The sequence below is a fragment of the Octopus bimaculoides genome, chromosome 2 (assembly GCF_046866305.1).
Source record: "Octopus bimaculoides isolate indiv1 chromosome 2, ASM4686630v1, whole genome shotgun sequence".
In the NCBI taxonomy this organism is placed as follows: domain Eukaryota; kingdom Metazoa; phylum Mollusca; class Cephalopoda; order Octopoda; family Octopodidae; genus Octopus; species Octopus bimaculoides.
This window is the reverse complement of record NC_142929.1, coordinates 188,525,565-188,544,061: the sequence shown is the minus strand read 5'-3', so window position 1 is coordinate 188,544,061 and position 18,497 is coordinate 188,525,565. Positions and strand designations below refer to the sequence as shown.

General features: G+C 37.8%; 1 protein-coding gene and 1 long non-coding RNA gene across 3 annotated transcripts in view; one reads left to right on the top strand and one right to left on the bottom strand.

Moving 5' to 3' along the window:
- LOC106883264 (uncharacterized) overlaps positions 1-6,579 on the bottom strand; it is a 199,742-nt gene extending 193,163 nt beyond the window's left edge. Inside the window, exon 1 of the mRNA XM_014934207.3 lies at positions 4,533-6,579. Within this exon, the coding sequence (XP_014789693.2) occupies positions 4,533-4,704 (172 nt within the window). The 5' untranslated portion in view covers positions 4,705-6,579. The remainder of the gene's footprint in view (positions 1-4,532) is intronic.
- LOC149137310 (uncharacterized) overlaps positions 87-18,497 on the top strand; it is a 23,219-nt gene continuing 4,808 nt past the window's right edge. Inside the window, exons 1-2 of one of the 2 annotated variants that reach the window (XR_016240848.1) lie at positions 87-894; positions 14,380-14,609. This is a non-coding gene — a long non-coding RNA (uncharacterized LOC149137310). Of the gene's footprint in view, positions 895-14,379; positions 14,862-18,497 lie in introns of both variants that reach the window. The other variant, XR_016240847.1, reaches the window with a different exon arrangement.

Here is an 18,497-nt window from a genome sequence, read left to right as displayed (position 1 = left end):
GTGTATATATATATATATATATATATATATATATATATATATATATATATATATATATATACACACACAAGTCAGTGGGTAAACGGAAGAAAAAAAGCACTCAACACAGTTATTATATAAACAGTTTTGACTTGGCTTCATGCAACCTAAAGTTTCACAGGCTTCTGACAGAAAAACCCGACTCGTTCAGACACAGATTCCTATCGATTCGGTAATCTGAGCCTGAACGGGCCAGTTTTGTTGTTTTTGGTTGTTGTTTTTTTTACTGCATGAAGTCAGTGAAACTTTAAGTTGTATGGAGCTGAACCAAAACAGTTTTAAATAATAATAATAATAATAATAATAATAATAATAATAATAATAATAAATATATATTTTTATATACATCTAACAAAAAATAAAATACCTCGTGTTCTGTAACAGCAGTTATTAAACTGACAAACACGATGACAACCGACACTATTATTACAATCACCACCACTAGCACCCAGAAAAAATAGGTACTACTCAAGCAGAGCAGACCCGAACGCGCAGTCGCGCGTCCGCGCTAGCTAGTCGTGAGTGGTCGATCCTACGAAAAGTGCGCGCGCGCGCGCAAATGAATACATGTGTGCGCAACATTATAACTGATAGAAAGGCTGAAACGTTAGAAGCTGCAATCATTGAAAATGTGGAGCCAGGAACTACGATTTTCACGGATATGTGGCCTATTCTGGTCACGGATAAAACGTAGACTGAAATATAAAAGTGGATCATGTGGTAACATGAAATGGTCACATATTGATGAGCCAATGTACCGTGATTATTACGATGTGAAGTGTGGGAATTCGTGGGAGAACTTTCAGACATTTATCAAGCACATAGCCGAAATATATCCACAGTGATTTCAGAAAGGTAAAGGTTACAGTTTTTTTTTTCTTTTTGCGTTTAGCTGTTATTTCTAGCATATCAAGTTTCCCTCAGTGTCTAACGTTGTTTAGAAAATAAAAATTATTTTGTTCACAAAATTTAATTAAAAGAAAAAAAATGTATGAAGTTAACAAAAACAGATAGTGTGTTATTTTTATTCCTTCTACCTATCTACGTTGTTTAGAAAAGAAAAAAGTAATTAAAAAAAAATTATTTACTTTGTTTAAAAGAAATTATTTACTAATTTGCATACGCGCGCACGCGCACACATGTATTCATTTGCGCGCGCGCGCACTTTTCGTAGGATCGACCACTCACGGCTAGCTAGCTCGGACGCGCGACAGCGCGACTGCGCGTTCGGGTCCGCTCTGCTTGAGTAGTACCGAAAAAATATATAAAAATTAGTTGAATTTTGTACCCTTCCCGCCTTTTTTACTTATGAGATGAAATAGAGTTTGGATCCATTTAATTCTTTTTACCTTCAACTTGATGTTCGGACAAGTTTAGGAAGTTTAAGACCATATTAAATATTATTTAGACATGCTAATTAGTTCGCCTCACATTTCAACAGGCCCACTCAGACCCCAGCACCAGCTCCCCCAGGGGACCAGAACAATTATTTGAGAGACACTGCTCTGACATGCATCAAACACATAATTTGACGTAAGGTCGGTGTTAAAATAAATTCATTGATAAATTTAAACTCGGGAGATTTTGAAATATATTAATAGCTTTATTGCGGACAAGCCTTATGTCATTTCATTCACACACACACGCGTGTGTGTATATATATATATATATATATATATATATACATTCAAATGTGAACGTATACGTGCGCGTGTATACACACACACACACACACACACCAATAACAGAACAGTACATTTTGTGTTGGGGGAGGTTGTATATATACACACATGCATACACAACTATCACAATCTCTATATACACATCGAGGCTATACTGCTTCGACACACACACAGCTATATACATCACTAAATATTATCTAATGCACCGCGTCAACTCTATACACAACAAACTCTATTAATACTACGCTATTTATACACTCTCTCTTCATATAACTATTCTACACACTGTGTTGCCTTCAAACTTATCTTGCACCCGGCCTGTACTAACCACGTGACTTGCAAGAACTAGCAGACAAATTCCCCTCAAATGTCACCTTACAGTTGATACAAATGGTAGGACACATTAAACAATGTAGTCCTGGGTACATATTAGTCTTTTCATCTTTTACTTGTTTTAGTTACTAGACTGAAGCCATGCTGGAGTACGCCTTTAAGTGTTTCGTCGAACAAATCTACCCCGGTATTTAGTTTTGAAGTCTGATATTTTTTTCTATCGGCCTCTTTAACCGAACAGCTAAGTTATGTAGGCGTAAACAAACCAGCACTGGTCGTCTGGGAATGAGGGAACTAACCAGGCACGAGAACACATGCATATATATATATATATATATATATATATATATATATATATATATATATATATTAGGTTGGTGCATAATTATTGCGGCTTTTTTTCAACAAATTTTATTCAATAAAAACAATAGCAACATGTAATAAAAACATCTTTAAATGATTATTCCGGAGCATATTCACCATCTACTTCAATTATTGTTTCCCATTTGCTTTGCAGGCGGTCAGACTGTCATTTAAAGATGTTTTTGTTGAATAAAATTTGTCGAAAAAAAAAACGCAATAATTATGCACCAACCCAATATATATATATATATATATATATATATAATGTTTGAGGCTCTGATGAAACTCTAAGATGTTACCCAAGCACTCAGCTTGGGTAATCCTTCAGCGGAAACAGCTGTAAGCTAACGAAGTTCATAGGATAATCGTTTATTCCATTGTCATTTCTTTTCTAATACGTGTGTGTGTGACGGGCTTCGACACAGGTATCGTCTACCAAATCCACTCACATTTGTCAGCCCGGGGTTATAGCAGACGCCACTTGCCCAAGGTTCCGCGCAGTGGGACTGGGCTTTTAAACCACGTGATTGCGCTGTTGGAACGACTCCGATCCTAAATTTCGTCGACCAAGACAGATCTAAAGCTAAACAACAACACAATACACAATACTATGCAGCCTACACTGCACACGTCCACCGTTTACACTACAGTTCTACAATAAACTATATTGTCATTAGCATTGTGCACATTACCGCACTGTCTATACAACTATACACAACATTATATACACGATACACTGCAAGTTATTATACACACTATCTATTACTATATACAACTCTACAATACTACACTCTACGGTTTACTTCGAGCCATCCAAGGCACCTCTAAACAGTCACTTGGCCTGCTAGAAGTAACAGCTAAATTTCCCTCAAGTAATATCCTGCTATCTCGGGAGGAAAGTAAAAACAAACACATTGATTAATGCAATCCAACCACACTCACCACCACCAACTGACGAGATGTTCATGGTTGGAACACCTTTGAGCATTGGTCTGACAAATCAAGATTGGACTGGGGTTAAAGAACACTCTTTTTGCCTTATATTACATAATATTCTTGAATGTCTGCAGCACGTTCTATTACAGAACGTTCTATGTACAATTATATATATATATGTCACTATATGCATTACTATATTGAATGCTGTCTCTACATACAATATTATACACCCTAAAATATTATATACACAACACACAATATACAACACACTTCAGTGTCCGTATGCACGTTCTCTTACATTGTCTACAATACTATATACACCATTATGTGTGTATATATATTTGTGTGTGTTTGGTGATGCAAACAGGAAAATAGAACATAGACATGAGTATGTATATATTTAGTAGCAGAGTGACTCAAGGGCCGAGAGTTTCGTGCACTTATCAAAATAATGTATATATAAACACTACACAAGATATTATCTCACATTGTCTTATAAGCTATATACACTTCTATAATCAATCACTATATTACATACACAATAAACAACAACACACACACACACTGCAGCACGTTGTTTGACACTATATATAAGACTATAAATCTTACCATATATATATATATATATATATATACACCTCTATATTCAACAGTTCCTACTTACTACACTACACACCCTACAACTACCGTATTATATACACACATACTAACACTCCAGCACGTTGACTCACACTGTCTACAATATTATAAACACCACTTCTATGTTCTGTATTATAAACACACTTCTATACTCAACACAGTTTCTACATACAATAATATACACTCTACAACTGCTGTATTATACCGTATTATATACACGCATGACATACTGCAGCACGTCGTCATACACTCTCTCTCCCATACACATATCTTCCCATACACAAATCTATATTCAACACTGTTATTATACACTCTACATCTATTATATTATACACACACACACGTCAACACATAATGCACAACAAGCACTCAACACACAGCAGCGCGTCCTCACGTTCTATTTGCACTCTTTCACGTCTCATTGATCTGTCCTTTCTGTATTTATTTATTTACCAAAGAGAAGCGGTTCCTAACAAACGAAGAGAGAAAGGGGAAAATAACAATAATAACAATAATAATAACCAAGTTGTTTCCTACCTGCGCTGTTGATACTGTTAATATCCATCTGTAAACTCGATCTCCTTAACATAGCTTCCATCGCCGGTATGTCCTGTTCTTTGACATTATCATTAAACACTAATTCGTCGGCAAACCTTACCCGAGGTTTACCAGGGTTTTGCTTATTGAAGAAACTAGCACGGCGGCTCATTGTCTCTTATTTCACTCTCTCCTTTTGGGGTGGGCTTTTTGTTTTGTGTTGTGTTGTTTTGTTTTTTTGCTTGCGTAGGTTTTCGAGGGGTTTTTTTTTTTCTTTTTCTTTTTCTTTTAACCTTTTGGCGTGAAAAACTGTTCTTTTGTGTTTAGAAAAAGTGAGAAGAAAGACGGGGAGAGAAAACAGAGAGGGGGGGAAGAAGCTGAGAAAGAGGGGAAGTAACGAAAAAGACAAAGAGGAAAACGGAGGGAAAAAGAAGAAGAAACGAAGAAGAAAAAATTCACGGAGAATCAACGACAACAATAACAACAGCGATAGTAAGAAGAACAATAATTATAACCCGAAGTTAATCTTCAAATCTAGCTGACAAGTGTGCGCCTTTTGTTATTGTCCTTATCGGTTTTTTCTTCTTTTATTTACGTGGATTTCCTCAGTTTTCTTTTTCTTTTTTTCTTTTACTCTTTGAAAGGAAAAATTAAATAAAAACGATTGATTTTTTTCCCCCCTTGTGATCACTTTTTCACTATATTCCTTCTGTCTCTCTCTCTCTCCTTCTCTGTCTTTCTCTTTGTTTCCTTCTTTCTCTTTTTCGTTTTCTTTTAAAATGAAGATGTATGTATATATGTATGTATGAGAATGTGGGTGTATGCGTTATATGTATGTGTGTGTGTATTAATGTGTGTATGTATTAAGGTGTGCGTGCGCATATGTATGTGTGTTTATGTATAAATAATAATATATGTGGAGGCACAGAGAAAGAGTGGGAGGGCTTATGATTTCTCTTCGTATGAATCAAAACAATGGGAAATCCAATGTTATGGTTTTTACTCCGATTCTGATGACAACGATGACGACGGCAGCAGCAGCAGCAGCAACAGCAGCAGTAGTAGTAGTAGTTTAATTATAATTTAAGAACAAAATGAAATATACGAATAAATAATTAAATAAATAAATGACAGAAAATTAAATTAAGAGAGTGAAAACAAAAAGAGCTTAATGGAGCTGGCTGTAGCAATTGTAGTGTTGATTGGTTCGCGTTAAGGTTTCGACTGGATAATAAGAGATTACGAAAGAGAATGAGAAACCAATCTTTTAAAAGACTGGTTAACGAATATCCTTCTACATATACACTATATTACTCCACGACAGCGACTGTGGCGAGGGTAAGGAAATACGGGTTTCGTTGTTCAGTTGATGTGTTGTGAGAGAGAGAGAGAGAGAGAGAGAAGTGTTCGCGCGCTTGCATTATTGGCCTCCGAGAGAGAGCGGCGTGTGGTTTACAGCAAACAAACATAAACAGTAGTGGTGGAGATGTAATGTAATGTAATGTAATGACTGCATGCATACATAAATAGATAGGAAAATATACAGCTACAAGTAGACGAATCTATCTTCCTATATCTATCTATCTATCTATCTATCTATCTATCTATCTATCATTCACTTTTTGTCTCTATTTAGCTATCAATCTGTCTCTATCTACCTATCTATCTGTCTATCTACCTATCTGTCTATTTATCTATCTGTTTATCTGTCTATATCTATCTATCTATCTATCTATCTATCTATCTATCTATCTATCTATCTATCTGGCTTGCTATCTATCTATCTATCTATATGCTTGTCTGTCTATCTGCCTATCTATCAGTCAATATTTGTCTCTATCTGGCTACTTAGCTCTATTTTGCTAGTTAGCTATTAATCTATCTATCTAGCTAGCTAGCTATCTATCTATGTATCTATCTATCTGTCTGTCTATCTATCTAAACCGTCTGTTTGTATTATTGATTAATAAACCTTTACATCCGTGTTAAAAAAGAATTCGTATAAAATTATATTTTGCTAACGATGCGTGTGCTAATGTTCTAACTCTCTTTAATAAGTTGTTTTACTTCATTCATTTATGTATTTAAATATTTTTTTTTTTAATTCAGTATATTTTTTTTATTCATATATTCCACGCCTGCTTTTTTTTTTTCTTTTTTTTCTTTTTCCGTAAGTGGGCGTTCTCACTTAAAACCCGACTAAAAATTTTAATGCGATAAATTTGAGTTCTAATCAATGTTTATATCAACATAATATTCATAAAACCTTCTCCTACAAAAAACCAAAAGTTCAGTTGAATTTATTTGAAAGAAATGGTGCAGATGTTTGCCGTGTGGTAAGAAGTTTGCGTCCTAACAACATGATACTAGGTTCAATTCCACCGCATGGTACCCTGAGCAAATGTCTTCTACTATAACCTCGGACCCACCAAAAGCCTTGTGAGAGGATTTCCTTGATAGAAACTGAAAGAATCCCGTCGTTGTGTGTGTGTGCATGTCGCCCACCATCGCTTGACAACCGATGTAGGTGTATTTACGTCCCCGTAACTTAGCGTCGTATATATATATATATATATATATATATATATATATATATATATATATATGTCATTTACTTGAGCTATACACGAGCTACCGCTGCCTGACATTAAATCAAAACCATGTAATTCCAAGATTTATTTATGTTTAACAACTGAATGGATTTAATAAAAGCGTCTAAATATGAAACATCATGAAAATTTTTCAAACTGAAGTCCTTCTTGAGTGACACCATTTTTCCATTCGAGTCAATACAAAATTACAGAGAGTATTAATGGACTTTCGATTTACCATCAAGCGACATCTGGTCAACCCTATATATATATGTATTAATAACTAAACTACTGTTAATACACACACACACTCACACATATGTATGTCGATATCAAAGCGGGGGGGGGGGGGGGTTGTATAGAGATGATGCAGTGCTGGTTGCTCCCGACCTATAAAAACCTGCATTAGAGAAAATCAGAAAAGATTTGCATAAGTTCTTTGCTTATTTTAATTATCTACCACATTTGAGAACAGCTACAAAATAGCTAATTTTCTAGATGTTACTTTAGATTTAAAATCTTCGCTATACTCCCCCTGCCATAAACCTAATCAATACCTCATATTCATTAGCATAAACTCTAATCATCATAAATCTACCTTCGACAGTGTAATCAAAGGCATATCTATCCGAATATCGGATCTCTCCGCCAAGGAGAAAGTTTTCAATAGCCACGCTACATACCATAATCAGGCGCTAGCAGCTAGCGGCTTCTCCCAGCAAAATAAATTCATAGCAAACACTAGGCTTAAAAATACATCTCTCAACTCAACCCTGGGGGGAAAGAAGGGCACACCTTACCACCGGGCATACAAACACTTCCACCATGAGTAGACGCACTAAACCCCACGGCTAGAAACCTAAAGGAACCTCGACTGGGGCACCCACGCCAGCCTTGCACTCACCCGTATAACATTCGAACGAGACTCAAACTGATAAATAATTCTGAGTCCCAAGGATCTCAAACAGAAAATACCGATTATTCTTCCCCTATATTACACCCCCATTCGCTTTAAACGTTAAGGGCTTAACTAAAACCTCCTTTGCCATTGTAGACTCTAACTTTCCACGTCACCACAAATGCCATTCGATCTTCAACAGATCTATTCTAAAGTTCCCCTGCTCCTCATCACCCAATATAGAATCTATTATTGCCTTATCTAATAAGCAAAAACTTAATTCATACTAAATAACGCCTGCAAGCAGAACATTCAAATATATATATATATATATATATATATATATATATATATATATATATAAATGAATATAATGTAGGTCAATGTAGCAATAATACTAACACCGATCATGGATGGCATATACCACGCCTGTAACCCTATCCCTATATCTAGTATAAACCAGGATAAGGATATCCTCACTTTCAAGGATGGTAGAAGTACGGCTGAGGTGAATGTCACTACTACTACTACTACTACTACTACTACTACTATTACTACTACTACTACTACTACTACTACTACTACTACTACTACTACTACTGCTGCTGCTGCTGCTTCTGCTGCTACTACTGCTACTACTACTACCACCACCACGATAATAATGGCAGTAATAAGAACAGAAATAATGGTAATGATAATTCTAATAATAGTAATAATAATATAATTAATAATAATAATACTGATGGCAACAATAAGAATATAAATAATATTAATAACAATAGTATCGATAAATACCTCGCCTTAGACACCCACCGCAGTAGAGGAGCTCCTGAAAGTAATCTCTCGAGTGCCACCGTTCCTCGAATCTCAGTAGAATCTGTAACATCCAACCCTAGCCCCCACCCTATGGACACGGTCGATATGCATATCAACGACACTAATATGAGCCAACTTCCGAATACTACTCTAGTCTTCCCATAAATAGTACAGCATCATTCCTACCCACATCTAAGCCATGTAGGCCAGATAAATCCAACTGCAACTGCCGATCTAGGGCCGAATGCCCGCTGCGAGCCCATTGCACTGGATCTACAATTAATTTTAAGCAGAGATATTCCTATTGCATTGGATCTACAATTGATTTTAAGCAGCGATATTCCTCACATCTGAATTCCTTTAGGTATGAGGAACACAGCGAGTCCACTTCCCTAACCAACCACATACACCACCTGATAAATAGACATGAAGCATTTTCTTCCTGTAAACATAAGTTCTATCCTACCTTTAGGTTCTTCTACAGGTTCAAATGCAAGCAAATTCAACACACATGATATCTACTACATCTGCCTCTCTGGAATAACAGTCGTGACAGTATGCGTACATATTTCCTCCGTTTATTAATACCTATTCCCACAACATATTTATCTTTCAAGTACGCTGGTTACACTAATCTTTTTAATTGTTAATTTTTAATTATAACTTTTAATTTTAAGTAAACTTCAAATACATTAAAGTGATGGTATGTTGTATTTTCTGTTTGAGGAGATCCTTGGGACTCAGTATTATTTATCAGTTTGAGTCTCGTTCGAGTGTTATACGGGTGAGAGCAAGGCGGGCGTGGGCGCCCCAGTCGAGGTTCCTTTAGGTTTCTAGCCATGGGGTTTAGTGCGTCTACTCATGGTAGAAGTGTTTGTATGCCCGGTGGTGGGGTGTGCCCTTCTCCCCCCAGGATTGAGTTGAGAGATGTATTTTTAAGCCTAGTGTTTGCTATGAATTCGTTTTTGGTGCTAGAAGCCGCTAGCTGCTAGCGCCTGATTATGGTATGTAGCGTGGCTATTGAAAACTTCCTCCTTGTCGGAGAGATCCGATATTCGGATAGATATACCATTGATTACACTGTCGAAGGTAGATTTATGATGATTAGAGTCTATGCTAATGAATATGAGGTATTGATTAGGTTTATGGCAGGGGGAGTATCGCGAAGATTTTAAATCTAAAGTAACATCTAGAAAATTAGCTATTTTGTAGCTGTTCTCAAATGTGGTAGATAATTAAAATTAGCAAAGAACTTATGCAAATCTTTTCTGATTTTCTCTAATGCAGGTTTTTATAGGTCGGGAGCAACCAGCACTGCATCATCTCTATACAACCCCCCCCCCCGCTTTGATATCGACATACATATGTGTGAGTGTGTGTGTGTATTAACAGTAGTTTAGTTATTAATACATATATATATAGGGTTGACCAGATGTCGCTCGACGGTAAATCGAAAGTCCATTAATACTCTCTGTAATTTTGTATTGACTCGAATGGAAAAATGGTGTCACTCAAGAAGGACTTCAGTTTGAAAAATTTTCATGTTTCATATTTAGACGCTTTTATTACATTCATTCAGTTGTTAAACATAAATAAATCTTGGAATTACATGGTTTTGATTTAATGTCAGGCAGTGGTGGCTCGTGTATAGGACCTGCAGAACTTCAGCGCCCCCTATTTCCACTCGATATCATCGATAACATTCAATATGATGAGTCCTTTTTTTCTTTAATTCTTTCTTTATACTTGTACATTATATAACCCTTAAGCTTAAGTTAATGCCAATAGCCATCCCTTAATTTATGAAAAAATTACAAAAATCTTTGTATGGAACTGTGCGCCTCACAGTTCAGTCATTTCCGGTTGTAATCAGAATGCTACTTTTGTCAAAATCACTTTTGTTGAAACGACTGACGAAAAGTAGCATTAAATTTTTAGGTCATTCAATTTTTCTCAACCGGTCAGTGGATCGATTGAATAAACTTATCAATAACGAACTTATAATACTAGAAACAGCTGTAAGTCAAATTTACTACAATAAACTAAAATATGTATTGACTATTATTCATATTTCGTCTTGTATGTATGTGTGTGTGTGTGTGTGCGCGCGTGCGTGTGTGTGCGTGCGTGTGTGTGTGTGTGTGTGTGCGTGCGTGTGTGTGTGTCTGTATGTATATACTTACACACACACACACACACACACACACACACACACACACACACACACACATATATATATATGTATATTAGAGTTCTGTATTAAGATATGAGGAATTATGTACATTATTTACATTATTTACATTTGACGGATATTTATCCTCATCTTGTTTGTTGTTAACACGTTTTGGCTGATATACCCTCCAGCCTTCATCAGGTGTCTTGGGGGAATTTCGAACCTGGGTTCTCATTCCTAAGGTACTTTTCGATGTTGTTGTTGTTGTTGTTATTATTATTATTATTATTATTATTATTCAGCTCACTGCCTGGAATCGAACTCGAAATCTTGGGATTAGTAGCCTGCGCTCTTAACCACTACGCCATATGCCCACAGGCATAGTGTGTGTGTGTGTGTGTGTGTGTGTGTGTGTGTGTGTGTGTGTGTGTGTGTGTGTGTGTGTGTGTGTGTGTGTACGACAGGCTTTTTTTCAGTTTCCATCTACCAAATCTACTCACAGAAATTTGGTCGACTCAATGTTATAGTAGACGACACCTGCAGAAGGTGTCACGCAGTGGATGTGAACCCAGAGCCATGTGGTTGGGAAGCAAGCTTCTTACCACACATCCACGCCGGCGCTCGTTAGAATGTCTACTTCTGATATCACTTTACCGTTTCGCATGATTTCTCGTTGACGTCAGAGATTCTACGGTGATGGTTCCTCTTCGTAACACTGAAGTTTCCACGTCAGAGCAACTGACTCGGTACAGGACCAGAATACCAAATCAGTTTTTTTTTCCAACAACAACTGTGACCAACTTTTTGAATTCAAAATTACATCTGGATGGATGGATGGATGGATGGATGGATGGGTGGGTGGGCAGACAGACGGGTAGATGAATGGCTGGAGGGATGGAGGGACAGATGAAATAGATGGAAGGACGGATGGATGGGTGGATGCATGGATGGACAGGTGGTGAATTGAATTATGGAGTAGCTAGATGAATGGATGACTAAGTAATCGGGTGAATATTAGGGTGGATAGGTGAGTGGTTGGGTGGATGGATGGGTAGATGGATAGGTGAGTGGGTAGTTAAGTGGCCGACTGGATGTTGGGTGGATGGATAGATGGATGGATGAATGAGTGGATGGGTATATGACTGGCGCGTCGGGTGGAATGGGTAGGTGGATGGGTGGGTGGAAGGATGAATGAATGGATGAGCAGATGGGTGCATGTATAGGTGTACGACTGGTTCGTCAGCTGGATGGGTAGGTTAGGGTGGATGGATGGCTGAGTATATCAAAGAAGAAGGGAAGGAAGAAAGTAAAATATCAAACTGGGGTGGGATTGGGGTAAGAAAGAATCAAGAATCACTTCGGGAAATAAAAATAATTTTAAAGGATTTTCTGGTCAACACTGTATGGAATCGAACCCCGACAGAGTGGCGGAATTGGTAGGGCGTCGAACACACTACCGTGTAGGAAGTAATTGAGACTCTCTACGCCCTGATTTCGAATCCTGTCCACATCAACTGTGTTTCGCGTCCCACCCGGAATCAATAAAATATATGTAACCACCAGTGAAGTAATGACGTAATCGATATAAACAATTGTAACCTTCCTTTCGGACATTTTAGAGAGGGGGGGCTCTTGTGCCTGTATTACAAATCACTGTTGTGTAGAAATCGATATTCTATAGAAATGGATATTGACCGAAGATATCTCTGTCTCATAGAGCATCTCTTCCTCTCTCTTCAACATCTCTCTCTCTCTCTCTCTCTCTCTCTCTCTCTCTCTCTCTCTCATCAATATCCTATTATTTGTGTCTTAATTTCTGGTTCCACTCTACAGTATTAATACAGTTAGACATCTTTAAAGTATATATACAGATTATCTTTATACACATACATATACACACGTGTGTGTATTCACATTCTTGTTTCCTATCAAAGGCCTTGCAGTATTTAAATTTATTTCAATCTTGACTCACATACATACATACATACATACATACATACGCTGAACTATTGAGAAACCTGCAGTTACTCTATCCAGATTACAAGTTCAGGTTTATACCTGTAATTTTTGGCACCCTGAGATATGTAATTGCTATGTCTCAAGCTACTGCTATCTAGCACCTTCGGATGATTTCTACTCAACCACTACACGACGGCTACTCAACCCCCTCTACCACGGCTAGACTACCTCTATTTATATGTCTTGGGCGATCCTACTTCTTCCCTTGGGGGCGTCGACACAACAGTAACACACTACCTAAATACCAATCTTGAGAAATTAGGCTTCTCAAAACCAGAAAGGAGAAAGCTTATTCGAAGACTACAGATCCAATCCATCAATGGAACTGAAGAAATCTGTAAAACTTTCCAGAAGTTTATCATTTAAATATATATGAGCATGTCTACATAATGTAACTATAGGCATGAGAATACTCACATAAAACAAAACACAAATCTGCACATATACATACATACGTACATACATACGTAATGCATGCATACATACATACATGGTGGTTGTCTACTCCTTAAACAGAGTTTGACCACCTCCTGCACCTACACCTTAGCCCTTTCATGGCGTCTGATGTGGCTTTTTAAACCAGACAGTGTTTTGAAAAAACACCCACACAGATTGCACCTCTGATTTGCACTACCAATACCTGCAAGTAAGTTCTGCTCATTGTGGATCCTAACATGTCTTTTAAGACCCCCATTGGATTTGCAAACCCTCTGGCACACACCACATTCAAACGTGTGCACAGACATATAATCATACATACATACATACATACATACATACATACATACATACATACATACATACCCTATCCCTAAGCCTAAAGTTCCAGTGAGAATAGTCAAAGCCATAGCTGACCTGATTTCATTGTGGGCCACCATCTTGAAATTAGCACGAAAAGTGATTGTATTATCACCGATAGAATACAATATCGCAGAGGCATATTCCAAGGAGACAGCCTCCCTGTTATGTTGTATTCTAATTGACTTATTCGACTAACCCTTCAGTGCTGTGCTCCAGCATGGCCGCAGTCCATTGACTGAAACAATCAAAAAAATAAAAGATTTAAGATATCGATTTGTTCGAACCATTGTCTATGAAAATCTATGTTCTGCTGAGTAATTACTAATGGCTCTTTTCTCGAGATCGCTTTCTCAGTCTTTTCTGAAGACATGTCCGATCCAGTTCCCGCGTTTGCGTCTTATTTCGTCACTGATCCTGTTCATGTCCGTTGTCGTTGCAATTATGTCATTTCGCACTCTTTGTAGTCTCTTGATGTCGAGTTTTCTCCTTAAACATATCAATTGGAAGCTGTCCATTGTTTTTTTCTTCTCTTTTTTTGTCTCTTTCCAGTTTTCACATCCGTGGAGTAATGTTGTTGATCGGACCAATGTCTTGAACAGCTTCCGCTTCGTTTTGTGGCCTGTGCTTTTGCTTCTCCATACCTTTGTTAGATTCTAGAAACCACATGACGAAGGACCATTGACTGGATCTACAATTAATTTTAAGCAGAGATATTCCTATTGCATTGGATCTACAATTGATTTTAAGCAGCGATATTCCTCACATCTGAATTCCTTTAGGTATGAGGAACACAGCGAGTCCACTTCCCTAACCAACCACATACACCACCTGATAAATAGACATGAAGCATTTTCTTCCTGTAAACATAAGTTCTATCCTACCTTTAGGTTCTTCTACAGGTTCAAATGCAAGCAAATTCAACACACATGATATCTACTACATCTGCCTCTCTGGAATAACAGTCGTGACAGTATGCGTACATATTTCCTCCGTTTATTAATACCTATTCCCACAACATATTTATCTTTCAAGTACGCTGGTTACACTAATCTTTTTAATTGTTAATTTTTAATTATAACTTTTAATTTTAAGTAAACTTCAAATACATTAAAGTGATGGTATGTTGTATTTTCTGTTTGAGGAGATCCTTGGGACTCAGTATTATTTATCAGTTTGAGTCTCGTTCGAGTGTTATACGGGTGAGAGCAAGGCGGGCGTGGGCGCCCCAGTCGAGGTTCCTTTAGGTTTCTAGCCATGGGGTTTAGTGCGTCTACTCATGGTAGAAGTGTTTGTATGCCCGGTGGTGGGGTGTGCCCTTCTCCCCCCAGGATTGAGTTGAGAGATGTATTTTTAAGCCTAGTGTTTGCTATGAATTCGTTTTTGGTGCTAGAAGCCGCTAGCTGCTAGCGCCTGATTATGGTATGTAGCGTGGCTATTGAAAACTTCCTCCTTGTCGGAGAGATCCGATATTCGGATAGATATACCATTGATTACACTGTCGAAGGTAGATTTATGATGATTAGAGTCTATGCTAATGAATATGAGGTATTGATTAGGTTTATGGCAGGGGGAGTATCGCGAAGATTTTAAATCTAAAGTAACATCTAGAAAATTAGCTATTTTGTAGCTGTTCTCAAATGTGGTAGATAATTAAAATTAGCAAAGAACTTATGCAAATCTTTTCTGATTTTCTCTAATGCAGGTTTTTATAGGTCGGGAGCAACCAGCACTGCATCATCTCTATACAACCCCCCCCCCCCCGCTTTGATATCGACATACATATGTGTGAGTGTGTGTGTGTATTAACAGTAGTTTAGTTATTAATACATATATATATAGGGTTGACCAGATGTCGCTCGACGGTAAATCGAAAGTCCATTAATACTCTCTGTAATTTTGTATTGACTCGAATGGAAAAATGGTGTCACTCAAGAAGGACTTCAGTTTGAAAAATTTTCATGTTTCATATTTAGACGCTTTTATTACATTCATTCAGTTGTTAAACATAAATAAATCTTGGAATTACATGGTTTTGATTTAATGTCAGGCAGTGGTGGCTCGTGTATAGGACCTGCAGAACTTCAGCGCCCCCTATTTCCACTCGATATCATCGATAACATTCAATATGATGAGTCCTTTTTTTCTTTAATTCTTTCTTTATACTTGTACATTATATAACCCTTAAGCTTAAGTTAATGCCAATAGCCATCCCTTAATTTATGAAAAAATTACAAAAATCTTTGTATGGAACTGTGCGCCTCACAGTTCAGTCATTTCCGGTTGTAATCAGAATGCTACTTTTGTCAAAATCACTTTTGTTGAAACGACTGACGAAAAGTAGCATTAAATTTTTAGGTCATTCAATTTTTCTCAACCGGTCAGTGGATCGATTGAATAAACTTATCAATAACGAACTTATAATACTAGAAACAGCTGTAAGTCAAATTTACTACAATAAACTAAAATATGTATTGACTATTATTCATATTTCGTCTTGTATGTATGTGTGTGTGTGTGTGCGCGCGTGCGTGTGTGTGCGTGCGTGTGTGTGTGTGTGTGTGTGCGTGCGTGTGTGTGTGTCTGTATGTATATACTTACACACACACACACACACACACACACACACACACACATATATATATGTATATTAGAGTTCTCTATTAAGATATGAGGAATTATGTACATTATTTACATTATTTACATTTGACGGATATTTATCCTCATCTTGTTTGTTGTTAACACGTTTTGGCTGATATACCCTCCAGCCTTCATCAGGTGTCTTGGGGGAATTTCGAACCTGGGTTCTCATTCCTAAGGTACTTTTCGATGTTGTTGTTGTTGTTGTTATTATTATTATTATTATTATTATTATTATTATTCAGCTCACTGCCTGGAATCGAACTCGAAATCTTGGGATTAATAGCCTGCGCTCTTAACCACTACGCCATATGCCCACAGGCATATGTGTGTGTGTGTGTGTGTGTGTGTGTGTGTGTGTGTGTGTGTGTGTACGACAGGCTTTTTTTCAGTTTCCATCTACCAAATCTACTCACAGAAATTTGGTCGACTCAATGTTATAGTAGACGACACCTGCAGAAGGTGTCACGCAGTGGATGTGAACCCAGAGCCATGTGGTTGGGAAGCAAGCTTCTTACCACACATCCACGCCGGCGCTCGTTAGAATGTCTACTTCTGATATCACTTTACCGTTTCGCATGATTTCTCGTTGACGTCAGAGATTCTACGGTGATGGTTCCTCTTCGTAACACTGAAGTTTCCACGTCAGAGCAACTGACTCGGTACAGGACCAGAATACCAAATCAGTTTTTTTTTCCAACAACAACTGTGACCAACTTTTTGAATTCAAAATTACATCTGGATGGATGGATGGATGGATGGATGGATGGGTGGGTGGGCAGACAGACGGGTAGATGAATGGCTGGAGGGATGGAGGGACAGATGAAATAGATGGATGGACGGATGGATGGGTGGATGCATGGATGGACAGGTGGTGAATTGAATTATGGAGTAGCTAGATGAATGGATGACTAAGTAATCGGGTGAATATTAGGGTGGATAGGTGAGTGGTTGGGTGGATGGATGGGTAGATGGATAGGTGAGTGGGTAGTTAAGTGGCCGACTGGATGTTGGGTGGATGGATAGATGGATGGATGAATGAGTGGATGGGTATATGACTGGCGCGTCGGGTGGAATGGGTAGGTGGATGGGTGGGTGGAAGGATGAATGAATGGATGAGCAGATGGGTGCATGTATAGGTGTACGACTGGTTCGTCAGCTGGATGGGTAGGTTAGGGTGGATGGATGGCTGAGTATATCAAAGAAGAAGGGAAGGAAGAAAGTAAAATATCAAACTGGGGTGGGATTGGGGTAAGAAAGAATCAAGAATCACTTCGGGAAATAAAAATAATTTTAAAGGATTTTCTGGTCAACACTGTATGGAATCGAACCCCGACAGAGTGGCGGAATTGGTAGGGCGTCGAACACACTACCGTGTAGGAAGTAATTGAGACTCTCTACGCCCTGATTTCGAATCCTGTCCACATCAACTGTGTTTCGCGTCCCACCCGGAATCAATAAAATATATGTAACCACCAGTGAAGTAATGACGTAATCGATATAAACAATTGTAACCTTCCTTTCGGACATTTTAGAGAGGGGGGGGGGGCTCTTGTGCCTGTATTACAAATCACTGTTGTGTAGAAATCGATATTCTATAGAAATGGATATTGACCGAAGATATCTCTGTCTCATAGAGCATCTCTTCCTCTCTCTTCAACATCTCTCTCTCTCTCTCTCTCTCTCTCTCTCTCTCTCTCTCTCTCTCTCTCTCTCTCTCTCATCAATATCCTATTATTTGTGTCTTAATTTCTGGTTCCACTCTACAGTATTAATACAGTTAGACATCTTTAAAGTATATATACAGATTATCTTTATACACATACATATACACACGCGCACACACATATATATGTATGTGCGTGCGTCTTCATGTGTGTGTGTGCGCGTGTGTGTATTCACATTCTTGTTTCCTATCAAAGGCCTTGCAGTATTTAAATTTATTTCAATCTTGACTCACATACATACATACATACATACATACATACATACATACGCTGAACTATTGAGAAACCTGCAGTTACTCTATC